Source organism: Fusarium pseudograminearum, chromosome 1 (genome assembly GCF_000303195.2).
Source record: "Fusarium pseudograminearum CS3096 chromosome 1, whole genome shotgun sequence".
Lineage (NCBI taxonomy): Eukaryota > Fungi > Ascomycota > Sordariomycetes > Hypocreales > Nectriaceae > Fusarium > Fusarium pseudograminearum.
In genome coordinates this window covers 9106132-9131325 of record NC_031951.1, presented here as the reverse complement: position 1 = coordinate 9131325, position 25194 = coordinate 9106132, and the positions used below count along the sequence as shown (strand labels likewise).

General features: G+C 49.0%; 8 protein-coding genes across 8 annotated transcripts, besides 2 other annotated features; 6 read left to right on the top strand and 2 right to left on the bottom strand.

The window, feature by feature from the left end:
- Positions 1-1145: 1145 nt before the first annotated feature.
- On the top strand, positions 1146-2694 carry FPSE_10198 (uncharacterized protein; the record flags this gene model as incomplete). The annotated part of the gene is made up of 4 exons (XM_009263315.1): positions 1146-1215; positions 1274-1307; positions 1369-1517; positions 1604-2694. 4 exons carry the CDS (start codon positions 1146-1148, stop codon positions 2692-2694), a joined length of 1344 nt encoding a protein of 447 aa, XP_009261590.1.
- A 1433-nt stretch (positions 2695-4127) lies between these two features.
- Positions 4128-4946, top strand: FPSE_10199 (uncharacterized protein; the record flags this gene model as incomplete). The annotated part of the gene is made up of 1 exon (XM_009263316.1): positions 4128-4946. The coding sequence occupies one exon, from the start codon at positions 4128-4130 to the stop codon at positions 4944-4946; it is 819 nt and encodes a 272-aa protein (XP_009261591.1).
- A 1616-nt stretch (positions 4947-6562) lies between these two features.
- Positions 6563-6625: a microsatellite.
- A 2198-nt stretch (positions 6626-8823) lies between these two features.
- Positions 8824-10227, top strand: FPSE_10200 (uncharacterized protein; the record flags this gene model as incomplete). Its single annotated transcript, XM_009263317.1, has 2 exons — positions 8824-9119; positions 9246-10227. 2 exons carry the CDS (start codon positions 8824-8826, stop codon positions 10225-10227), a joined length of 1278 nt encoding a protein of 425 aa, XP_009261592.1.
- A 1439-nt stretch (positions 10228-11666) lies between these two features.
- FPSE_10201 (uncharacterized protein) lies at positions 11667-12953 on the top strand (the record flags this gene model as incomplete). Its single annotated transcript, XM_009263318.1, has 5 exons — positions 11667-11752; positions 11924-11946; positions 11993-12018; positions 12429-12670; positions 12728-12953. 5 exons carry the CDS (start codon positions 11667-11669, stop codon positions 12951-12953), a joined length of 603 nt encoding a protein of 200 aa, XP_009261593.1.
- A 715-nt stretch (positions 12954-13668) lies between these two features.
- FPSE_10202 (uncharacterized protein) lies at positions 13669-14166 on the bottom strand (the record flags this gene model as incomplete). The annotated part of the gene is made up of 4 exons (XM_009263319.1): positions 13669-13756; positions 13821-13851; positions 13995-14037; positions 14143-14166. 4 exons carry the CDS (start codon positions 14164-14166, stop codon positions 13669-13671), a joined length of 186 nt encoding a protein of 61 aa, XP_009261594.1.
- A 363-nt stretch (positions 14167-14529) lies between these two features.
- FPSE_10203 (uncharacterized protein) lies at positions 14530-15677 on the top strand (the record flags this gene model as incomplete). Its single annotated transcript, XM_009263320.1, has 3 exons — positions 14530-14569; positions 14653-15477; positions 15538-15677. The coding sequence occupies 3 exons, from the start codon at positions 14530-14532 to the stop codon at positions 15675-15677; spliced, it is 1005 nt and encodes a 334-aa protein (XP_009261595.1).
- A 511-nt stretch (positions 15678-16188) lies between these two features.
- Positions 16189-17282, bottom strand: FPSE_10204 (uncharacterized protein; the record flags this gene model as incomplete). Its single annotated transcript, XM_009263321.1, has 4 exons — positions 16189-16599; positions 16659-16897; positions 16963-17137; positions 17208-17282. The coding sequence occupies 4 exons, from the start codon at positions 17280-17282 to the stop codon at positions 16189-16191; spliced, it is 900 nt and encodes a 299-aa protein (XP_009261596.1).
- A 695-nt stretch (positions 17283-17977) lies between these two features.
- Positions 17978-18016: a microsatellite.
- A 3912-nt stretch (positions 18017-21928) lies between these two features.
- FPSE_10205 (uncharacterized protein) lies at positions 21929-25171 on the top strand (the record flags this gene model as incomplete). The annotated part of the gene is made up of 1 exon (XM_009263322.1): positions 21929-25171. The coding sequence occupies one exon, from the start codon at positions 21929-21931 to the stop codon at positions 25169-25171; it is 3243 nt and encodes a 1080-aa protein (XP_009261597.1).
- Positions 25172-25194: the final 23 nt, after the last annotated feature.

Genomic DNA, 25194 nt, shown 5'->3' with positions numbered 1-25194 from the left:
AGCTTATGCTACTTAGACTATACTCTTTAGGCTATTTATTTTTGTAACCTAAGACTTAGGAGGTCAACTTTTCTGTTACCCAGTAGCCCCGGACCTGGTCAACTGGTGTAGGTACATTGCATTCTGCAACAGTATTAGTCCCATTTGGGTCTTCAATTCAGCCTCACGAGCTGCCTTTGTTTTCAAACAAATCAATGGACAAGGTTATTCAATGGTTATTGTAGAGTGGATATTTTCGAGACATGGGTTAAGCATCGAACATTCGTATATGTATATCAAGTTCACTGTTAAATCGAGTTTTATGTTGCTGAATGGTTTCCAGTCTCATTCCCAAAGCTCAGAGATTAGGCTACATGCAGAATCTCTCCACACATTACCTCCCTCCCCCTGTCACCCCGCAATTGCACACTCGGTCTCAAATGTTTGTGGCAGGAACAGAAAATGGCTGAATGCACAGCAACAGAGACAAGGTCAAGGGCAATAGGCAGTAGGCAGTAGTGGCTGTACGAACTCGACGTAGACGATGAAGCCGAAGGTTAGAAACGAGAAACCAAAGAACAACACCCGCTATATCGTCGCAAAGCTAGAAGAAAAATCTGCCCAGACAAAATAGGGTAAGTAAAAGAAGGAAGAAGAAGTAGAGAAAACACATGAAAAAAACTGGAACTGGAACTCATGAGCCGCCGTTAAGCTGAAGCTGCTTCCGATTTTGTCTTGCTCTCTGGTCCCCGACGAGGACCGAGAAATTGTGGAGAAGGTCTTGCAATTGGAGATGACTCCATTATTCAACACCAAGTTCGGTGCATCTCGTCCCGATATCTGCTTCGTCAGAGGGGAATCCGAGGCAATGTTTAACCCTTACGGGCCATTGCTTTACCGGACTGTAGCATCACGAGTCTCACTAGCCAGTCAACTATGAGTTTCGAGGTCATACTGTTGCAATCCGAACTATGTTCAGCCCACCTTTGTAGTGTGTAGTGCCACCAGCACATCCTTTGTAAAGAGAGGGTCATCCCCAACTCGTGTCAATTCTTGTTCCTTCTTAAACTTCTCCATTATCCACTTTTACTCATCGCGACTTGTCAAGCTTCAGTGCACTTCTTTTATTGATTCTTGCATGGTTCAATTGACCTTCTGCCGTCAAAATGTCATCCGTCAAGGACTTTCCCAAAATCAAGGCCATTAGGTCTTTCATTATCGGTGGTGTTGGATCGGGTATGTCATGCTCATAAGACAAAACTACCAATGTATGCTAATCGTTCTTGGCGAATAGGCGGTGATTATCATAACGTCAAGGGTGGTCACTGGTATGTTGACGCAATCTCATAGCATCCCGTTTCGAAGCCATCGCTCACAATAGATTTCTAGGCTCATCGATAGCGATATTTCAACACCAGCTTCAAAATGGGAACAGTACAAGAAGTCACGAACTAGCTGGGGTATAAATGTTCTGGGCTCGTTTCTGGTCGAAATTGAGGCTACAGATGGGACAGTAGGCTTCGCCACTGGCTTTGGAGGTAAGTTCTACTGCTTATAGGATGATAGGCTTGCAAATTGCGAGCCTCGACGCTGGGTAGCGATGAGTTGCTGACAGAATCGATAGGTCCGCCCGCCTGCTGGCTCGTTCATCAGCACTTCGAGCGTTTCCTCATCGGCGCTGACCCTCGCAACACTAACCTTCTCTTCGAGCAAATGTACCGAGCCTCCATGTTCTACGGCCGCAAGGGTCTTCCAATCGCTGTCATTTCGGTCATCGACCTCGCCCTTTGGGATCTTTTAGGAAAGGTCCGCAATGAGCCTGTCTACCGCCTCATCGGCGGCGCTACCAAGGAGCGACTCGATTTCTACTGTACCGGCCCTGAGCCCACAGCTGCCAAGGCAATGGGATTCTGGGGAGGCAAAGTTCCTCTACCTTTCTGTCCCGATGATGGCCACGAGGGTCTTCGCAAGAATGTTGAGTTCCTGCGAAAGCATCGCGAGGCTGTTGGCCCCGATTTCCCCATCATGGTCGATTGCTATATGAGTTTGAACGTCAGTTACACAATCGAGCTTGTCAAGGCTTGTCTCGACCTTAATATCAATTGGTGGGAGGAGTGTCTGTCGCCCGATGATACTGATGGATTTGCGCTCATCAAGCGTGCCCACCCTACTGTCAAGTTCACCACTGGTGAGCACGAGTACTCTCGATATGGTTTCCGCAAGCTTGTCGAAGGTCGGAACCTCGATATTATTCAGCCCGACGTCATGTGGCTTGGTGGTTTGACTGAGCTTCTCAAGGTCGCTGCATTGGCTGCTGCGTATGACGTGCCGGTTGTTCCTCACGCGAGTGGTCCTTACAGCTACCACTTCCAAATCTCCCAGCCCAACACTCCTTTCCAGGAGTATTTGGCCAACTCACCTGACGGCAAGAGTGTTTTACCTGTATTTGGAGACCTCTTCATCGACGAGCCTATTCCTACCAAGGGGTATCTCACGACCGCCGACCTGGATAAGCCTGGATTTGGGTTGACCATCAACCCAGCCGCTCGAGCTAAGCTTATCCCTAGTGACTATCTGTTCAAGGTTCCCGAGATCCCTCAAAATCCCTCAACTGACAAGGAAATCAAGTCAAATGAGCAACCCGACAAGCTTAATGGCACTCTTGACTCCCTTGCGGCCAAGGTAGAAAGCCTCACAACTTCGACGAGTTCTTGAAAAGCGACTGTTCTATAATATTATGGATGTTAAAATGTTTTGGTTTTAGGCTTGGTTGGGGTTTTGTTTATATGATCACGTTGTGTGATCTAGGTACTCAGTCAAGGAAGATATATCGTGCATTCAAAGTGGTGTTGATTGATACTGTGAAAAGATAGAGCCTGGTACCATCTACAGGTAATAACAGTTGAATTAAAATATATTCAGACTCAACTAGTTCCCAGAGTGTTTGATTGCAATTTTGCATAAAGAATAAAATCATTAATAATAAACAACTTGAGTCAAGGAGTGCCTCCAAGTCATGTAGGCTTATCGACGCAGCCGATCGCTATTCGATACATGCAGTTGGAAAAAAACAAGACATGTGAAATATGAATAATGATGTTTTTGACAGACAATACTACTTGATAATACAAAAAGTGAAAAGAAGACGATCTTGATAATGCGACCCACAGCGCTCAGGGGCCTCGTCAGCGAATAGACGCGACGTTGAATGCATGCATCGTGAGACCCTTTTTCTGGGGTCAAACGGTGACCGTCCACGCTGCTCTATGAAAGACGGTGGCCGTTCAGAACGTCAGTGGCAAATCTCACGATCCAATGCACAACCCTAGTAAAGAGCCGTTGGCTTGAGCGTCCGGCTCCAAAGTTTAGGGTTTTGTGGGAACTGATCAAGTTTGTTTTGCGGGGGGTTGTTTATCGAGATTTGCTAGATCTGAGATGTAATATTCAAGGTTCACGATCATATGGCAGGTAAGTTTGTCTGGTGGTTTTATTTCAAGGGCACCAACGTTGATTTATTGAAAGAACTGCGCTGACTGGAGTCTGCCGAGATCCACATCATTACTCCGGTTTTTTTTGTCTCAAAAGGGTCTCGGCCAAAACTCTCCCACTCTACTTGATCATTTCCCCGCCGGTGTCTCGCGTGAAAACACACCGAGATAACAACAACACTCATCATGATGAGTAGTAAATTTGATTTGCTCCAAAATCTCGCAGGCTTGTGCACCGAGAATTTTTCAGTCACTAACGTCACAGCAAGTTCTAGAAGCGGCCCGTTTCTCTTTTTCGCTCATGTCCCACCATTTGCGCGGGTCGTGATGGATGCTCACCACCAGGGAGAGGGTCAGTTCGGTCTCACTAGGAGCCGTTTACCGGAAATGAGGGGAAGGACACAGAAATGGATGTCTTGTAGTTCTTCGAACTTTCACCTTAAACAATCTCACAAAGAAACCCGTCTCAGGAGTCTCCGTATATAAGCTTAATACAAGACTTTCTGTGAAGCCCATCCATTTTACCTGACGACCCCTCATCCTCGGCATCGTTTTAACCTGTCCACAAGTAGCATTGCAAACTCGTCGAGTTTTGCCATCTTGGGAAACAACAAGTCGAAACAAGCACTTTCAGTCAGTTGCGAGTTTACGTTGATAAATATGTTGATGCCAGCAGGTCTTCTCGCCAACAAGACTGCCATCATTACCGGCGGCACGACGGGTATTGGTCGTGCTATCTGCCTCGAGTTTCTACGGCAAGGCGCCAATGTCGTGGTAAACCATTTGGGCCTTGAAAAAGACCAGACTCACCTCGACTCACTCATCGCCGAGGCCGACGAAATTCGAAAAGCATCACCCACTGCTGGGCACCTCGATCACCAAGCGGGCGACGTTCGTGACCCAGCGACAGCAATAGAATTAGTCAAAAAGGCCGTCGAGCACTCCCCCAAGAAGCGTCTTGACATCTGCGTGTCTAATGCCGGTATCTGCACATTCGCTGATTTCCTCACGCTCGAGCCGGATTTGCTTCACTCAACGGTGCGAACAAACCTGGATGGTGCCTTCTACGTGACTCAGGCTGCTGCACGACAGATGGCTCTTCACCAAGAGCCCAAGGGAGGAAGCATCATTGGCGTCTCGTCCATCTCAGCCCTTGTCGGTGGTGGCCAACAGACACACTATACACCCACCAAGGCAGGCGTCTTGAGCTTGATGCAGAGCACAGCGTGCGCCCTGGGAGAACACGGTATCCGGTGCAATGCGCTTCTCCCAGGCACGATCCGCACGCAGCTTAACGACGCAGACCTGGCTGATGATACAAAGAGAGCTTATATGGAAGGTCGCATCCCTCTAGGACGTACTGGTTCGCCCTCCGATATGGCTGGCCCGGCCGTCTTTCTGGCGTGTCCAGAGCTGAGCGGATACGTGACGGGTGCGCAGCTTCTCGTCGATGGTGGTCTGTTCGTCAATCTTCAGTGAAAGAGGGAAGATTAAGCTCGTGGGGAGAAATGGGGATATGGGGAAGTGGGTATGTGGAGGCGAAGCGCTACGGACAGCGAAGCGAGACCAAAACCTGGAGAATTATGGAAACGAATAACTGCCACCAACATGTTGGTCCTTGTTTGTGGAGATGAGTCAATTCCAGTTGCGTAGATGATTGTCTGCTTGAGTCGTAAAGATTCTGACTCGTGGAGCATGGCGGTGTTTTGGCACGAATGTATTGGATATCAGAACCGCCCTAGCCTATGTACATGTCTATTTCTGCGACGGCGGATCACACAGGTATTCGGAGACCCGGGGCGGCGTTATCAGGTTCGGGGGTCGCGGCGCCGGGCTTGGACGGCCTTGGCCGGCTGCTTCAATTTTCGTTCTCTCGCGCATCAAGCGTTGATCAATGCCAAATACGGGAATACCAGCGTACCTGGGCGGCTGGGCAAGATTGGATAGGGAAAGAAAGCGAGCGACTGGGGGCTTGTTTGCTGGTTTTGAGGAGGTTGATGGGCAATCCGCATAACGCGGCTTTTTTTATCAAGACAAATCGGAGCCCAAAGAGGACCACGTATTGCAAACTATGTACAGTATACGACCGTAAATCTCTGCACAATATCTTGCTCCGTCACACACATTGTACCCCCCTGTCTCTCTTGAGGCTACCGTACCGTTGTCTTTACCCTCCAGCACAGACAAGGGAAAACAAGAATTATCCTGTCTGAATTAGACGGGTCTTGGACGGTCGGTGGCAGAGCATTCAAACGTAACGAGTAAATGATAAGCAGGAGGTGACTAGGATCTTGAACGGGAGTCGACCGAGGCTGTCTGACAATAGGTATACATACATTAGTACTTTGGCTAAGACGTCTCCTCGCTAGACTCGCTGGTAATCGTTATCTACCTACCAATCAACCCCCTTGAAGCAAAGGCGAAATGATGCCTTTTTTTCTCCCGCAAAGTCTGAACTCTATTTGTCGAAGGTCTTGTTTTCTAGAAATTATTTGCAGGATAGGTAGTGACATCACGGCCTGCTGTCAACGTCAAAGAAAAACAACCACCGAAAATGATATATTCCCTTTTCTTCTGTTCAAGATAAAGAACATCTGATACTGTACCGTCCCGTCCATCCACTAGCTAGCCCACCGTAATGTAATACACGAATTTATAAAATAAAACAGTCGGCAATCATCCTTTGCTGCTTTCTCCATTATTTCCCCCTCAATTAGTTTTCGTCCGACTCCTTTGCTCCATCGACCGCAGGGATACTGCAAGGAACAGTGATGTTAATCGCGCGCATACCCCGCGAAAACGAGAACGTTGATCGAGGAGTATTGAAGCCAAGCGTATTGAACCATGATCCTAGTATTAGTAGAGAATTTGACGGTCGGCTCAGGAGGCCGCCGCGCCAAGGGAAGAATGGCACGGGTGATTACGTTCATCTGGGACGTGAATGGATGAGTAGATAGATAACAATGTATTTCAAAAGAAGCGAGTGATGCGCAAGCTTAACTCATCGATGGTATCTAAGTTCTCTCATGTAAGGCAAGATGGGAAAACGGTACGGTGACGATGACGATGATGACTACCGTATCAGACAACGTCGACAGGCCAAGGCGCCAAAGGCTGAGCTGAGCTGAGCCAAGCCAAGCCAAGCCCGGTTGGACTGAAGTGGCAGGCCGGTCAGTGACATGCAAGCAGCCCACTGACTAACCGTTCATGAGCGAACCTCTTTCTGGTGTGTGTATGCACACACAAGGACCCTGTGTGTTTGTACCAGGCTGCCCTGCCCAGCTGCCGCATGCAGATCCAATCCCGATCAAGGTGATAACGCCTATCTTTTTACCGCGTTTCACATGCTTTCAGGGACAGATCTTTTTGAAGTGGATGGTTTGTGCCACAGCAGCCACGTTGTAGAACCATGATTTTTCTTTGCTCTTTTCCCTTCCCATCCGTCGTAACAATTACGAGTATTTCATCGATTGCGATCGCAACATGTCTTGTTTTTTGTCAATGCTAATATGACATAAGGAATCGGCGATTATTGTGCAATGTAACGCTTTTCTGCTATGAATAATGTTTAGGTTACTGATGATGCCAGCCGAAAGTGCCCGTGAAAGACCGCAGTGGATGACCCGAGCCCACTGAATGGGGCCGTTCCGCATGGCTGATAGGGCTTCGGATCGGACTGGTGGGGTTTTGGCGGACCCTGAGCGGAGCCAGTTTGACGTCACTCAAACAACGGACCGAAACTGTGCGCCGAAATGTACGAAACGGGTACCAGATTGGCACAGAATAACGAACCGAGTCTTGATTCCGCGGGAGATAGTGGAGGCAGGAAGCTGCTTGCATGTATTTCCACCGTTGACAATGCCTCTCCCTCTGACGGTGACCGTATTGGCGTCATGGATGCTGTATTTGACGGTGGATACTCTTTGATACATTGGAGTGCTGAATCCGGTTTCTCTCAGGATCGCGCGCTTGATGGCGTCGGCCTTGCATTAATTCTGACGCCGAGAGCTGAATGCAGCAGCCCCTGGACCTGGAAAAGCCGTCACCTCGCCCTTAGGGGACTCAATAAGAGATGTAGCTTGCTTTGACTGGCTGTAAATGGCCGATGCAGAGTCCCTGATTGGTGATACGTACCTACAAGGAGCCTCAGGGTCCACACCACAATAGAAGCGACTTTTTTTCCATACCCAGACGGTAGAGCATATCGCTGCCGTTAGAAAACGCCACAGTTCTACACCGTTTTTTTATGGTGTCTGATACGATTCAAGGATTCCTGATAGCTGGATTAGAAGACGACAATCAATTGGCGATCACAGCATGTCCTACCTGACTGTGTCTGACAAAACAGATAGAGAGTCACAATATGATAGATACATCCCCATCTACGGTTGCGTTATTTACAGCCTGTTGGTTGACAAATGACAACAGGGTCTGTCTGGACAGGCATGTTTCGTATCTCTCTATCTGGCCATGACGTCCAATCTGCGCGAGGTGAGGTTGAGAATGGGGTTGTCTCTAGTGCGGCGACGGCGTCAAGAACCCAGCCCAGTGCACAGGTACACCAGAGCAAAATCATGATGGCCCGCCCCAGCCGCGAGGGGGAACAGCAGGTTGCCAGAAGCTAGTGTAGTCAATACGCTGGGTCTTGACGCATCGCAGCAGGGAAGAGCAGGTACCCAGTACCCACCCACCTGGCTTTGACAGGTACCTTTGTCGCCCAGAACTAGAAAATGGAACCTAGGAAGCAACGCCGTCATCAACATCCCCTTACCTCATACTGTAAAGTTTTTTTCTGTTGCACTACAGAGTACCTCACCATCACCATCACCAAGCTGTGGAACCCTTATTGTGGGTAAGGGGGGAATCATCCTTGGGCTTGCTACGGTTTCGATAGACGTGAAATGACTCGGTTATTGGACCCCGACCTACGTATCGACGGGCGTCTACCGAGAATGCCATGCCCATACCTTGTCATGGACACCTGTTGTTGTCGATTCGATATCGATCACAGGCCGCGACCAAGATGGCGCCTTGCTTAATGTCTGTTTTCTGAGGTATCCTACGTACCTTCCCACAACTCTCCGCTTGATATCTAAATCTATAAAGCCCCAGATTTCTCCCACCGTTCTTGACGGTAGAAATCATCATTCTCCATCATTCCCCAGATTCCATATCCACTATCACCATTTACACAAATAGCTCAGCATTTCCAGTCATCCTTCGACTACTTCAGACACTTTGTTCGACCTTACTCAAGAACTCCTCAACCAACTTCACGCGTCTAAATCGATACGCGTGCGCCTGAACAGGACCGCTTTTTGTTCTTTCTTACACAATCAAATCACCACCATCCACCATGTCTTCACAACAGATCGAGTTCTTCAAGGACAACCTCCCTGACCACGGCGAGGTCACCACTCCCGACTCTGTCCCTAGCTCTCCTGAGCTTGGAAGCTCCAGCTCCAGTGACAGCATTGCCAGTCTCGGATCTCCCGCCTCTCCCCTCTCCCCTGCTGTTTCCCAGCCTGTGGCTGACTCCTTTGTCTTTGCTTTTGACATTGACGGTGTCCTTGTTCGTGGTGGACGAGCGATTCCTGAGGCCCTTCAGGCCATGAAGGTTCTCAATGGCGAGAATGAATATGGCATTCAAGTGTAAGTCAAACCACCCACCATATGCAGTCACGATCCACCATCCCCGGACTTTTTCTGGGGAGGTCCACATAATAAAGGGCATCGTGACTTCAGCTTGGACCATAATACTAATGCACCTCATAACAGGCCTCATATCTTCCTTACCAACGGTGGTGGAAAGACTGAAGAGGAGCGATGCAACGATCTCTCCGGCCAACTCCAATGTGATATTAAGCCTGGCCAATTCATCTGCGGCCATACACCCATGAGGGAAATGGCTGAAAAGTACGGCACAGTTCTTGTCGTCGGTGGTGAAGGCGAGAAGTGTCGACATGTTGCCGAGGGTTATGGCTTCAAAGATGTCGTAACTCCAGGCGACATCATCAAGCACAACGCTGCCACCACTCCTTTCCGCAAGCTTACCCCTGAGGAGCACCACAACTCCCGTGAGCGAGACTTCACGGACGTTGTCATTGACGCTGTCTTTGTCTTCGCCGACTCTCGTGATTGGGCCGGTGACATCCAGATCATGCTCGACGTTGCCATGTCAAAGGGCGGTCGTCTCGGCACCCGCAGCGAGACCAACGACGAGGGCCCCCCTTTCTACTTCTCCCACAACGACGTTGTCTGGTCTGCTGCTCACGAGCATGTCCGTCTCGGCATGGGTGCCCTTCGCCGTATGTTCGAGGTTACCTTTGAGGACCTCACTGGCGGCAGCGGTGTTCTGCATACACATGCCTTTGGAAAGCCCCAGGTTTCTACTTTTGAGTTTGCTTCCCGTTTAATGGGCCAGTGGCGCCAAACTGAGCATGGCCTCGTCGCTCCTCCCGACACTGTCTACTTTGTTGGTGACACCCCCGAGAGTGACATCCGTGGTACCAACGCCGTGAACAAGGTCGCCGACAACGATTGGTACAGCATTCTTGTCAAGACAGGCGTATACCAGGAGGGCACTGAGCCCGCTTACAAGCCTCGTGTCACCGTCCAAAACGTCCTCGACGCTGTTAACCACGGTATCAAGCGCGAAATGGACAAGAAGGCTGCCAAGGGCCAGATGACCAAGCCTGCTCTCATTCCTGATTCTGGCATCACCGAGATAGCTGCCGATATGGATGGCATCACCATTTGAGTCGACTTGCCTCCTTTCTCTTCACACATACTAGTTTGGGACACTTTTTTTTTCTCTTTGAGATTTTATGGAGTTGCGGAATGTCTTTTATTACAGCACAGCCATGCGAAACGAACTTTCCTTTACAGCCATCTGCATTACGGCTCTTTGCAGGTGTCACGAACACACATTACGGTTACAGGTCCTGAAGATTTGATAGAACATCCATCGTCCGAATAGACGGGCGAGTTCTGGATTCGAGGATTTTCATCTTGTCTAGCTAGTTTCTTACCCACCCTTGATGCACCACCCACCTATACCCTGATGAGCATCACATCAACCATATAGAATAGCATAAAGATAGAAAAATCCAAGGCTCTTACAATATTCATCACACTAAACTATTTGTAACATGTTTTGGGATTGACAAGATTGACAGGAAAGGAACATGTCAACTATGGTCACAGGCACATCATTGTCGATGAACATTAAGAATAAGGTCAGTTTCTCTGTGGTCATTCGTCCACAAAACTAGTTGGTATGTGTCAATTATCGATCTACTTGATCATGATGTTGAATATCGAGATGAAGCAGATTTCCCGTTCTTTACCCCAACAGACTATTTGGAAACCCGGTCTCAAAAGAAGTCTACTTATACCCATCGTTCACGTAGAGGTAGGTGAGGCTTACTCTTAATTTAAAATCCTGCTCAAAAAGCAGCTCGGTTGGCGTCACCATCAGTCTTTATAGAGTATTCGTACAGAATGATCGTTGACTTTCTCACGAACTTCCCCTGACCCTCTGTTTACTCACTGGGTTCAACAACAACTCCTGGAGGTTGTGGGCGGAGCTCACAGTGACGACGATGTAGGGCATAAAATACTCCTTCACCAGCCTCTCCCCAAACGAGTGACTTATCCATGGCATTCGCTATGACTTCTCTGGCAGTGTTGAAAGTTTGCGCATCCCATATGAGCCCTATACGTCAGTCTGAAGTAGGATCATATCGGTCCAGAATGACATATTCGGTAACACAATATCTTATTAATTCATTCTCAGTTGTCTTCGACTTGTTCTATATTGTCAACATTTTCCAATTTTCTTGCATCTCCCTGAGAAGCATTCGCGTCACCGTCTTTGAAAGTAAATCCTCCCCACTGCGAGGTGGCCGCCCAACCAGCCGTGTCCACAACACCCTGTCTCTTCTCCTTCTGATCCAGAGCCTCCTCGGCGCTTATACCTAATGCAAACCCACGCACATTCTCGCGATCGACCCGCAGCCATCCTTTCCAGCTTGTCGAGATATCACCAGATCCTGGACCGCCTACAACGATAGTCCCCCACCACTCACGCCCAGCGCTTGCGTGGGCTACGTCGCTGTAAAGAAGGACCCCTTCTGCTTCGGCTACCAGGGCCCGTGTATGTTCAAGATCGCTTCGGGCGGGTCGTTGAACGTAAACATGTCGCATATGGCGGGGCGAACAAGTCAGTCTGGTGGCATCGAATCGACCTTCTATATCGATAATGAGAACGGCGTAGAGATGAGGTGGGCCGATGAGATTCGATATGACCTTGTAAAGAAGTGGGAGGTGACGTCCAGATATTCCGACGCCCGCAGTTTTTGTCGTGTGAAAATGAGCGGCTACGATTCCATCGAGTGGTGATATATGCGTGAGTTTTCTTGGTTGGATTTGAGGTTGTTGAAACTGAGTCCTAGGACCGAGTACATTCGGATCCGATGTGAGCGATGAACGTAAACCTCGAAGTATCTGTACTCGAATCTTAGCATCGCCTTGGGAAAATGATATAATTGTATGTAATGTAACAAGGGGGTCAGCTTGTCGATTATAAAAGTGGACGAGGCCTTGTGCGTGTATACTTGATGGTAGAGAAGTGCTAGGTCAGATAATTTCAAGTAACAAAAGCTTAGACAAAGAGGTAGTAAATATGAGCAAAATAAGAGACACGCCATTCAAGCAGTATTTTTTTCTTAACCCATAGTCATGATAATCCTCAAATATGGTCGATATCATATGAGGTGATGCTGTGGGATAGGCAAGGCTCAAAAGCGGCAAAATCCAGTTCCGAGATATTGAACTCACCTCTTCTAAACTCATTTCCTCAATCTCTCCCAACAATCGGCTCCCAGTCACCGCCTCCATTGTAAAAACAAGAAAGAAACCACTTGTTAGATAAATCACCGTGTCTAACGACACTCTCAGTTGCGTTCGCTATTGTCCTTGAGGATGGGCTATCCGTGTCAAGTTTTCCACGCTTCAGAGCTTCCTGAACGTGTCCAGACCAACCTCAACGGCCGCAAGCGCAAGTTGGGCCAAGGAGCCAAGAATGTCGACCTAAACGGCTGTGAGCTCCTTGAGATGCTCCAGTACAAGTGCGAGATCAAAGAACCTGTCAAGTGGGATAGTCCTGTGCAGTGCTTTGCCGTTGAACGGTTATTCAGAAAGTGAGTTGCAGCCCCCTCTTTTCGCATGTAATATTGCACTTCTCTGTACGCATACAGCCTTGATGGCGGATGGCAAAATGTTCTGATGATTTGTTTCCTTCGTGTAGATGTCAGGACAAGAAAGGTTCGTTCATGGTCGAGACAACAGCGTGGGAGGGTAAAGATTATCCTGTGGAGGGACAACAGAGCGACGATGGGAAAGACGGCAGAAACAAGGCGCCCCCTCAGCACTACCACTGGTCCTCAAGCTGGCACTCGCCCGACACAGCAAGATAAGGACTAGAATTAATTCGTTTCTATTCTTCAAACGGCTTTGCCGCCACAATATGGGCCAGCATCATCGAGCTCAATTTCCAACAGATTTTTTATTATTCACCTATTCCAAATACCAAAAATACGTTTCTATCATTTTGTCGACTCAAAAAGACAAATTATACCTGAAAAATATTCGCAATTAAAAAGACATCAGCGCAACTAATAAAACATTACGGGGTAGCTGTGTGCTCGAAGGTTGGACCATTTAATTACCTGCGAGACTGGAACAACTTGATGACGGCATTACCGAAATGGGCCGGGGTGGTCTCCAATAGACGTGTACCTCTACCAGACCATGGATTTTACGATAATTGCTGCGTACCAACTGAGAACATCCATAGAGTCGTTCTCTAAAATCTCACCTAGTACCTTTATAACGACTGAGATCGCAACGCTGTGACTCATGCTCGCAGCTCGTAGAATCGCGAACTCAGTACCAGTCGCATTTTATCACATCTCACTCTAGCAGCATCTCAAGAATGATCAAAGCACGTACGACTCGGTTGCCCTAGTCTACAGTACAGGTTGCCCAGAAATCGATGTGGATGAAGCCTCGGTGGTATTTTGCTTTGTACCCAGCTACACGACAAACGAAACATTGGCTAGTGGCCTCTATGTGCACTTCCCGTCTCCCCTATACCCTTGCTTTGGGTGATGCGATTTCGACTCGGCATGTCTTTGCTTTACTCGTTCTTCTGAGCAGCTCGTTCCTCCTCGAGCTTGATGTAGTAGTTGTCGCGGGCGTTGGTTCGGGGCATGTGGAAGCCGTACCTGTGTCGGAATGGTGAGTCTTCTTATCTCGCCGTCGTATCGCTCTTTCGGTGATGTCCCTTACCAGAAGAAGTTGGCCATGACGAAGCCAGAGCCTGTGAGGTTGCCAGTCAGTAAGGTTGATGCTCTCCAACCAACCACATCACGCGAATTGTCAGTGCTCGAGATAACCCTCCTCTTCACGTTGACAAATTCCAATTGATGCAATCCAAATCGTGTGTAGTAGAGATCGACGTACCGAGAGCGATGCTAAGATCCAGGACGAGGTTTCGTCGGAGCATCTAGCGCAATTGTCAGTCCACGAAAGCTCTGGTACCAGGATCATTTGAGGGCTCCTCTGGCCCGGGCGAATGCGAAGACCAAGCCATTGAGTTGGAGAAACGTACACCGATGATGGGTTGGACGGCCATTGTGACTGATTTATTTGTGCAAAGCTGTTCGGGCGAAGAAGCGGAGCGTTCGAGGGTGGCAGAAGTGCTGAGGATTTCGATGTGGTCAAGCAGTTCCAAGTTGATTCCGGAGATGGGCTGATGTTAATCGCGCTAGAGCGCTCGAGTCACGTGCGTCAGTCCAACAGCAGCTGGGCTGTTCCGATCCTGCTAGGTAGACCTACGGGCAGTGGTGCCAGTGATAGGTACTTACGGCTGAACAGCGGCGAAATACGTACCGAAAAGAATCTCGTCCATTGAAACGACCCTCAGCTACAAGACATCCCGTGAGAGCGACTCTGAAGAGATTGGTTTGGTTTGCAGAGCCCGACGACATCTGCAACCATGAGTCTCCGACTAGCTGCCCAGCGGCTGGCAGTGCCAGGTACGGCGATACTTTTCTCACTCTGTCTGCCGCTCAATTGGCGTTGAATACTGTGTAGACTAACCAAGAGCTTCACTCTACAGCAAGGACTGCGCATACGGCATTCAACACACCAATCCCCGTTCTCTCCGCAACTCTTGGACCTACAGTTCAACGACGACACAAATGGGCCTCCAATCTCTTCAAGGGATGGGGCAAGCCCCGAAATAAGGGCGCCGAGACAGTGGCTTCCCTGGATCCTACATCTCAGCTTGACAACCCAAAGAGCCGCGAGGAATACCTTCAAAAGAGCATGTATAGTGGTGTGGAGGACAATATTTTCCAAGACGAAATCGAGACTGCGAGTCCGGAAGCCGCCCCCCCTGGCACCCCCGAGGTTGAGCAAAAGACGAAGGAGAACATGGCAATGGTGGTGGACCCTGATCCTCGAAGCCGAGTCCGCTGGCAGCGTAAGAAGGTTATCCAAATGGTCCGTCGTAACGGTCGCTTGACCAAAGATGAGCGCATTCAGATGACAGAGCGACAACTCTTGCACAAGAGCGAGTTCATGCCCACGAGTGTCAAGAAGCTTGTCATGTTGGCCCGCCAGATCGCTGGCAAGCCCGTGGATGATGCTATCCTGCAGATGAAATGGTCCAAGAAGAAGATGGCAGCTGAGATCGGATACTACCTTGAAGAGGCTCGCGATCTGGCTGTTGCCCAACGTGGTATGGGACTTGGAAAGTTCAATGATGAAATCTTAAAAACCCCCAAAAAGATCCAGACTATCGATGGAAAGTGGCTCGAGATTGAGGACCCTACACGCATGTACATCGCTCAATCATGGGTTGGAAGGGGTCCCTGGCGGGGAAAGAGAATCGATTACAAGGGTCGAGGACGTATGGGTATCATCAGACACCCCAGCACAAGTACGTTTTCATGGCTGTCTATGTCTATGATTGGGTTCGGAGACTGACTGATTTCTTTAGGCCTGACTGTCTTGCTCAAGGAGGAGAAGTCAAGAATACGAGAGTACGATGAGCGCGTGGCCAAGAAGAACAAGAAGGGACCCTGGGTACATCTGCCCAACCGACCTGTATATGGACAAAGACCATACTATTCGTGGTGAACAAGATGTTGGTTTATGCTCTCTGTATCATTGGAATCAGGAAAAAAAAATATGCGGGAAATTTAAACGTGGTAGAAGACCACTGTGTAATTTCCCGTAAGGACTTGTAAGATATGTACAATGAATAGGATGTACACTTGATGAAAGTTAACGTAGACGCTAAAATATGCCAACCTAGTGAGTTGACTTGGTTTTGTTCAACTATTATGGCTTCCCCCTGAAGTATCATTTTTTGGTATCTTGTCCGTCGAGTAATCTCGTAACGCCATCCAGATCAAAGCCTGGTTCGATATAATTTTCATTTCCACTCATAACTCGCAGAATCTGTCAGCGCCCTGTCGTTGTGAGGCCCGCCAGGCCCGATGACCAGTGCTCGTGAGCTGGACAACCAGTCCACAATCATAACAAGGCTTTGCTTAGCAAACAATGACGCGAATGAAAATGGTGTTTGCACTGTATTGGTTCTGCTTGTGCCCCTATCTTAAAATGCCAGGATTTCTTTCAGATGACCTTAAACCATATGTCGTGGTTCCTCCCGGGGAAGCATATCCTCATATCGATGGGACATAAGTTCGAGATCATACCCGTTCTTCTCGCCGATGGAACCCTGATCAGGTGCAGGATAACTGCGGTCCCGAGCAGCCATGGGAGGCGACATATCGTCCATGTTTCCGCGGGGAAGGTTCTGTTGGTTTTGGCGTTTCTTCCAAAAGAAGAAACCAGCGATACCAAGGAGAGCGAGAATACCGATAGTGACACCAATACCGACACCAGCCTTGGCACCACCAGACATTCCGCCTCCAGCAGATTCGTCCTCGTCTTCATCTTTTGCCGAATCAGATGTGGCGGCAGCATCAACTGCTTCAGTGGTCGTGGATGAGTTGCTGGCATCAGTGGAAGAAGCAGAAACTTCCTCCGTAGCCTGCAAAGCGAATTAATAAATGGACGTGCAGGGTCAAAGAAATATTTGTCAGTCCTTACGGTAGATACGATTGATTCAGCTGGGTCAGTGGGAGTAGTCTCAGGAGCTTCTGAAGTAGCCGCAGCCTCCGAAGTCACGGATGGCTCCGAGGATTCCGGGAGTGCTGCAGGAGTCGTCTCAGCGGCAGTGGTTTCAGGCGCAGCAGGGGCGTCGGATGTTGTTGCTGCCACTGCTTCGGATGTCGCTGCACTCTCAACAGGGGTCGTAGTAGCGCCTGGGAAAGCAGGCACCTGCTGACCTTGGACGAGTTAGTCTTGGCCATGGAGAAATAGGTGGTGAGTAGCTCTCTGTGAGAAAACATACCAACACAGAATCCATTGCTTATGGCATTTGTGATAGCATCATCTGCAGCCGCGCATGCAGGTGCTCTTGCGCATTCGGCAACGCCTTTGACAAATTCATTGGATACGCAAACACAGCTGGCATCAGAAGGATCCGCGCAGCCAACAGTGGGCTTGACGTTCTCGACGCAGGTGTTCTAGAGACTATTAGCACCTACTTGAAAATGGATCGCGTGGATGGTTTTTGGCTGAGCGCTAATCACTTACAATACAGTCCTGAGCGTAGACACCAAAAGTGTGGAGGGCGCCCAGCGCCAGAACGGTAGAGAGAGAAAAGTGCATATCGAAATTGTTTCTGCAACGAGAACCAATCCCGGTGCTTTGAGTGAATGATAAGTTGCCAGATCTGAACTTGGCGAGGCCCTCGTTGAACGTTAGAATGGAAAGTGAGACGAGATAGCAGGTAGTTGAGTGCGTGAATCGTTGATGGCTGCTGTCGCAAGAACAGTGACCAGGCTATGTCGAAGTTGATGAGGATATCGATAAATGCCTCAGGTTGACCCAGGCTTCGTCGAGTGCCCAGCAATATCGCAAAAGAAACCTCAAGCAGGAAGGAAAGACGAGAGTCGGACAAGCAAGTGTATGCAGTGTAATGTCATGTAACAGAAGTGAGTGGCTTGGTCTAACGTGGTACTCAATGCAGTAGCGGATGCAAGCCTCCGTCAAGAATACGAATGAGTGAGGAAGCGAATGATGGTTATTGTCGTCTGCCAAGCCCGGACGGGAATAGGAATACGAATAAAGCAAAAAAAGAGATAAAGAATCGACCGAAAGGAATGACTGGATGGTGAGGCAATGGCTTGGGACACTTGAAAGAGTGGAAAGAGCCCGCGCGCAATGAGGTCGTTTGTCGTGAGAGAGAAGTTGATGTCGAGACAAAGACGAGAGAGAAAGAGAAGCCGTCTGGGAACGGGACGGAATACTGAGAAAGAGAGAAAAAGGTGGGTTAGGTTGAGCAGAGAGAGACAGCCAAGGGAGAAATGAAATGAGATGAGATGAGATCAAGTGAGTGAGATACCCTGGCGTAGAACTTTGAGGGAGGAATGGAAAACAAACTGGGGGACCTGGTCAAATTGCACTGGTGTTAGAAAGAATGCAGGATAATGCAAAGAGGAAGCTCGTTTTATGAATATCTAACAGCTAGGCATGAATCTGATACGATTACTTATGTATGGACAAGGGCGACCCAGTTTGATGGGTACATATCACACCCTTCGCAGGGACTGACTTCGTGTCCATTGGGCAAGACGAGGTAAGATGGATGCTTGTCTGCTTCTCCTCCTCATTCTTTGTTCAAAATGCCTTATTTGTGTGCCCCTGGCGGCTTGGCTTTGGTCCCTCTACAACTCTGCAACACCACCAATGCAGCAAATCCATAGAACCAGGCCCGATCCGACGTCGCGAAACTGTCAAGCACCTGCCGCCGTCAACGTAGGTCGCCCCGACCCAAAAAAGGGGGCCAATCATGCCCTGGAAGGACAAAGCTACCATCCATTCAGAGCTTCAATAGCGCCAAGTGGTAAGGATTTACTGGAGAAGCTCCTGGCGCCAGGTACTAGCGTACACGGGCTGTTTACCGCCCAATAGCCGTCCCCTCACTTGTTTCATCTGGCAAGACCGATGTACCTGCAGACACCATTAAAAGATCGTCTTTTTCTAGATCTTTTCCACCAAACGGTCAAGGTGAAAGAAAGCATGCTGACCGTGTACTCTTTTCTCTTTGTTCCTCCTTTTCAAATCACGCAATTCCTGGGGATACCTAGATAGGTACCTACCAAGATAGTAGGCTACCTTAGGACTAACCTATGAGCCATCCACTGGCTAAAGCATTCGTCTCTCCTGTGGTTTACTCTATCCTAAACCTTCCTGTCCTAACACCCCGTTGTCGAACACCGACAGGGGCTATTTTCTAACAAATATGAGACGAACATAGGGACCAAAAATGCACGCAGTTTAACGGACAGCACTGCAGAATAACTACTGTCAAAGAATTGCGCCCCCGTCTCTAAGAAGGTTTTGAATTATAGAAACAAACCCGTTAACAAAGAACGAGCGCCATTTTATGCAACTTTGGTACACCGAGCCTTGGCGACTTTTATTAGGATGTACAGGCTGCATCCTGGCAAACCCACAGGTCTGGCTTGAATGCATTACCAACGAGCCTTAGTCCATCCGGAGGACGGGCAAGTTAAACCTTGGGAAATGAACGCCGGCCTTTGTGGAGCGTCGAACCTCAATCCTTTGTCAATGCAGGACATGGTCTAATTAAATACATATGAATACTACAGTGTATTCTACAACTACTTGCCTACATAGTACCGCATACATATCGATCAGTAATATATGAGACTACAACTCCAAGACAATATAAATGTTAAGGACTCGGCTTAGAGACAGTCTAAGATAAAATAGGAAACCAGGTTGTGTCGCAACAGCCTTGTGGATTTTGTTGGCTGCCACCATCAGCTCGTGTTTCCCAGTGCCTCAGTAGATTGATTCTGGACCCCTTGGTTCAGGGAATGGTTGCTCCTCGTGTCACAACTGCCTTGACACCACCTGATATGGGACACGATAGAGACCTAGCTACCCCAGCTAACACATACAATAGTGGCGCAAACACATTCGGCATGAGGCTGTCGACGTCTTTGTTTTATCTGGCAGCTTGTGTGTCTGCCTACCTACTAGGTAGGCAATGACTCATGCAGACCAGACTTGTAGTTGAACTGCCTGATGGCCCAGTCCGAGCCAAGAGTCACGAAAGGGCCCAGAATATGTAGACAAGCACACATGCCAATAATGCTTAGTCCAATCAAAATATCGCATACACATATCGATACATCTGACGGCCTATGATGCCGGTTTAAGCAAGAAGTGTTGACCTTCAAAAGATCGACAAGAGGCCTCATAGGTTAGTAGTTACCCCCAGTCAATACATTAGCGGTTGATGGGTTTCTTTATTCGCTGGCGTCTTTCTCAGCCACTGCTTCATCGGCAGTTGAACAATCGCTGTCAAAACAGGCTGTACAGAGTACACCACACACACTTGAAATATTGCCAATTTGACAACAATAACTCAGATAGCACGTGGTAGAGATCGGGTTTTCTTTTCTCTGGTGCAAGTACGCCTTCAATTTGAAACTGTCCGCGTGTTGGTTGAGTCCTGATTGACAATCAAGAGGAGAGTATCATGCTGATGCGTGAACGGAGATACAGGAACTCAAAACGGCCAAGATAATAATAAAATAAATGCAGAGGCTATACATGTGCTTATTAATGGTTGCATGAGCAGGTCCAAAGGCCATTGCCGTCATTTCTACCCTTCACCGTCCGCCTGTCAGCTATGTGGTACAACGAGAATGGATGGACCCAAGCTTCCATTCTATCTAACTAACAGGTAGTTAGCACGATATAAGAACACGAGCTACACCTGTACCAGTGCATAAGAAGCCGGCTCTTACAATAGAGTGTGCCAGCGATCTTCGGGTCCATGCACCCGAGGTAATAATCATTAATTGATTCAAATTAGTTGTATGCCAGAAGAACCATTATCACCTCTAGTCTCTAGGTCTCTCGACGGTGTGAGAGTTTAGGCGACCAGTGCTACTACAAGTACAAACTCTGTTTATTTTTATTCCCACGCATCCGCTAAAATTTCCAATACAGATATTCCATCTTACTTGGAAGGATGTAAGACACTGCTTCCCCAGATTTGCAAGGGCGACTACCTACTAAGGTAAGTGGTTTTCATATGTAGGTAGGTACCTAGGTAGTTTCAAGCACATACCTGCCTAAGAAACTTTTGTTTGGGAGGGAGAAGATGAATCCTAGGTACTCTTATCAATTAATTGTCAGGGATTTTTACCAGCTGGCAGTTCAGACAGCGGTTCAACCATGCGCCGGGAATAATGAATCGGATGCTGGCTTGCCAAGACCTCGTTGCAATAAACTGAGTCGAATCGCGGTCTAGACTCTCTCGGCTTGTGCGTTTTTGGTAATAGATCAGCTCAGAACCAACAAGCCTTCATGCAATTGCAACGAGTACCGGATGCTGGGATCAATTCTCTGGGTACCATACCTCAAGGCAGGTTGATAGGGAGCTGAGCCTGTCGTTGCTCCATCTGCCTGCCTACTACTTAGCAAGGTACGATGGCTAGGCACCTACTGAAAGGGATCTGTGGTGTACTTTTGACAGCACTGGAGACGAAAGCTCAACCCCGGTAAATCCGAGTATTCAGATCTGGTCAATATGACATTATCTCTGGCCCGACTGTCGGGTTTCAATAAGGGTTGCATCAAAAGTACCTACCCAAAACATTTCGTCGGCTAGGTACTAAGGCAGAGCCATTACATCATTCGAACGACCCTCCGGCTCGCTTCCCGTTCTTCAGGGAAAGTACCTACGTAAAATCCCTGCACAGCGCCTTCCTCGCCGGTGCTGTGCTAACTCAACGTTGCCTAGCTGGTCCCCTCCCGAGCCCAAGCTGTTGAATTATTGGGAGGAGCTTTTTTTCCCTTGCTCCACACGTAATCTTCCTGAGTCCAGACATCCATCATTCATTCACTCGTACTCACACAACAGAGCACATCACAACTCACTGCAGTTGTTGGGCTGATTAATCTCAGGCGATCACGCGAACTTGGCCAAACGCTAACCTTAAAGTCTTGGGTAAACTCACGTTCGCTCACAAAACTCTTCCAAAGAAAAACTCCGCCTCTTCTCTTGGACCCGAGCCACTCCGCGATAGCGTCGACACGTACACGTTTCTCGATCTCTCGCTCCATTGTCTCGTGGTCCAGCAAACTGGCCCCCGCCTGTGCTAACTACCTCCTTATTCGACATCTCGTGCGCTGCTACTGAGCCAGAATCGATACGCCAGACCCTCTCTGTGATGCACTCTGTGTTTTGATCCATCGATCGCGCGACAACCATGGCGAACCCAGTGGGCGAAGAGAACTGGCTTGCCTACCTCGAAGAGATCGTCCGCAACGCCTCCAACCTCGAGCAGCGAGTCAATGCTGTCGAACACTACAAACTCGCTGTCGGCTGTGAGCCTGGCAGTCTACACATCTGGCTCGCCTACTGCAACTATTTTTGGTCTCTATGGGAGGCTACTCAGATCCCTACCGGAGAAGGATGGACTGACGAGGAGCGCATGCTCGGACGTGAGCTCTTCTCATTGAGCGCCGCTCTCGAACTGTGGAATCAAGGATACGAGGCTATTTGCTATCGTCTTGGTGATAGCCACTTGCTTTGGGATCGCTGGATATCACTCGAGATGGAGTTGCTAGCCAAGACTAGAACGCCCGATGGCATCAAGCGCATCACTCATCTCTACCGCAACCGACTACTACTAACTCCGCACCTCACCTGGGACGGGACTTCTCAAAAGTTTTCCACTTTCCTCACTGAATACAACCCCTCTGCCTACGAGGATTCCATGAAGGATATTATCACTAATGCCCAGGAGACGAAACGCTTGATTGCAGCGCGTGATCCATACGAGTCTGATCTGAGGAAAGCTGTAGACGCCGACGACATTGAAGCCCAAAAGGCTGCCTTCAACGCGTATCTCGAATGGGAAATGCTTCAGAGCAAGCGCAGCAACGACAGTCCCGAAATTGGAATCGACCTATGCCGCGGACTTTATGCCCGTGCTCTCACTGGCGCCCTCGCTACCGACCAAAACACCTGGCACGAGTACGTTGTCTTCCTTTCTTCGTCTAATACCAATCTCCAGGAGCCAAGCAGCCTCCTCGACGTGCTCCGAAGAGCAGTTCAGCATTGCCCCTGGTCTGGCCTTCTATGGAATCGATACATCATGTGCGCCGAAGAGGCTAGGCTTCCTTTTGGCGAGGTCGAATCCATCAAACATGCTGCGACAAGTGAGGATCAGTTGCTCAAGGATGGAATGGAAGGTATGATCGAGATGTACGTGGCGTGGTGCGGTTTCTTGAAACGCAATGCCATGGATGCTGCTGCATCTGACGAAGCTGTTGATGTTGCTGATGTTGGTCTCGGCGCGGCTCTCGAAGACGTGTCAGTCGTCGGGCAGCGACTTTACGGCAAAGACTTTCAAGGCGATCCTAAATTTCGACTAGAGCGTATTTATATCCAATACCTCACCGAGAAGAAGGGCAAGGTGGATGATGCTAGAAAACAGTGGAACAAGTTGGCCTCCATGCAAATCCACGCCGACAACCATGACTTTTGGTTCCGGTTTTATATGTGGGAAATGCTCATCTTTTCATCTGGAGGTGGACAAGACAACAGAAGCCCAACACCTTCGTCCGGCGGTGGCACCTATCGAATACCAACCCTGGCGACAGCAGTTCTTGCCCGTGCCGTCGCTCGCAGAACAATTGACTGGCCCGAGAAGGTGTTGGAGGTCTATATGCAGCATTGCAACGATTATGAAATGCCGCTGCCTTTGCGAAAGGCTGCTGATCGAGTGCACAAGACTGGGAAAGAGGTCAAAAGGCGGAGGGAGCGTGAAGAACAAGAGAAGGCGGCGGCATACGCTTCCTACTACACCGCCCCTGAACCTGAAGAGCAGGCAGTCCAGTCATCACCAGGTGGTTCCAAGCGGAAAAGGGATATCGAACCGGATACCACGGATGGAATTGAAAGCAACAGCAAACGCCAAAAGAATGGTTCCAATGGGGCAGGGTCTGACCAGACTCCTGCAGCACAGCCTCCAAAAAGGGATAGGGAGAATGCCACCATTATTGTCTCGAATCTCCCCGTCGACGTTACGCAAACCAAGGTCCGGCAATACTTCAAAGACTACGGTCACATCAACAATGTTACAGCATTGGTGCACGACGAGAAAACTGATTCCTCAACTGCACTCATTGAATTCAGCTCATCCGAGGAGGCCCAGTCCGCCCTGCTAAAGGATGGCAAATATATGAACCAGTCGCGGCTGACCGTCAAATCAGGTCACCGTCTAACTGTGTACGTCACGAATTACCCTCCTGCTGCGGATCAAAACTACATTCGTAATCTCTTTAGGGATTGTGGTGAGATCCTAAGTATACGCTGGCCAAGCCTGAAGGTCAACACCCACCGACGGTTCTGTTACGTTTCATTCCGAGACCAAGAGGCATCCGCGAAGGCTGTTGAGCTGGACGGAACAGTCCTTGAGCCGGACGGAACAGTCCTTGAAAAGAGATTCAAACTCGTTGTCAAGTATTCTGACCCGGGATACAAAAAAGCTCGAGAGGGCGCTCTCGCGGAAGGTCGAGAAATTCACATTAGCAATTTGGATCGATCAATAAGCGAGACAGAGCTGAAAGAAGTTTTTTCCAAATATGGCAATATCACTCGTGTCAACATTCCTGCAACACTGGCTGGAAAGAACAAGGGCTTTGCGTTTATTGACTTTGCAGCCAAAGAAGGGGCTGAGAAAGCTGTGGCAGAAATGAACAATACCAAATTCAGAAGCCAAATTCTCGCAGTTGCTCTTTCTAAAGAGTCCAGGATCAAGCCAGCAGCCAAGACTATTGTTACTGACAATGCTAGAGGCTCGCCAGCACCCTCATCTCATGATGTTGACGGTGACCAAGCTATGCAGGATGCGTCCATCGGGGCTCAGGGCAAACCAAGTGCAGCAGAAATCTCAGCAAAAACCATTGCTGTGATGGGTCTTCCTGATACTGTCAACGATGCGCGAATTCGAGCGCTCGTCGAACCTTTAGGTGCGATAGTCAAAATGACCGTGAGGCCCGGGAATGGCGGGGCCGAGATTGAGTTTGCCGACGCAGCCATGGCAGGCAAGGCCAGTCTACAACTAAATAGCATGGAATTCGAAGGCCACAAGCTCCGTACAGGCACGCCTGATGACCTTCGAAAGGCAAAAGCGGAATACATCCCCGACCGTATTATCACGGGCAGAAAGAACAAGGATCATGAGCAAAAGCCAAATGGTCCCGGAGCCTCATCCACCATGTTTATGGCCCCGGTAACTGCCTTGCGTCGCCCAGTACTGGGGAAGCCTGGTCCACGTCGTGGTCTTGGTTTCAAGCCCAGTAGTGCTAAGCCCACACAGAACGGCGAATCTGACACATCAGTCAAAAAGAGCAATGCTGACTTCAAGGCCATGTTTCTTGCCAGTGGAGGGAGTGAAGAGAAAAAGGAAGATAAAGGAGAGACCGAGGAGACTGAGCCGTAAGTAGGGAGTTCGGTTCAACGTTG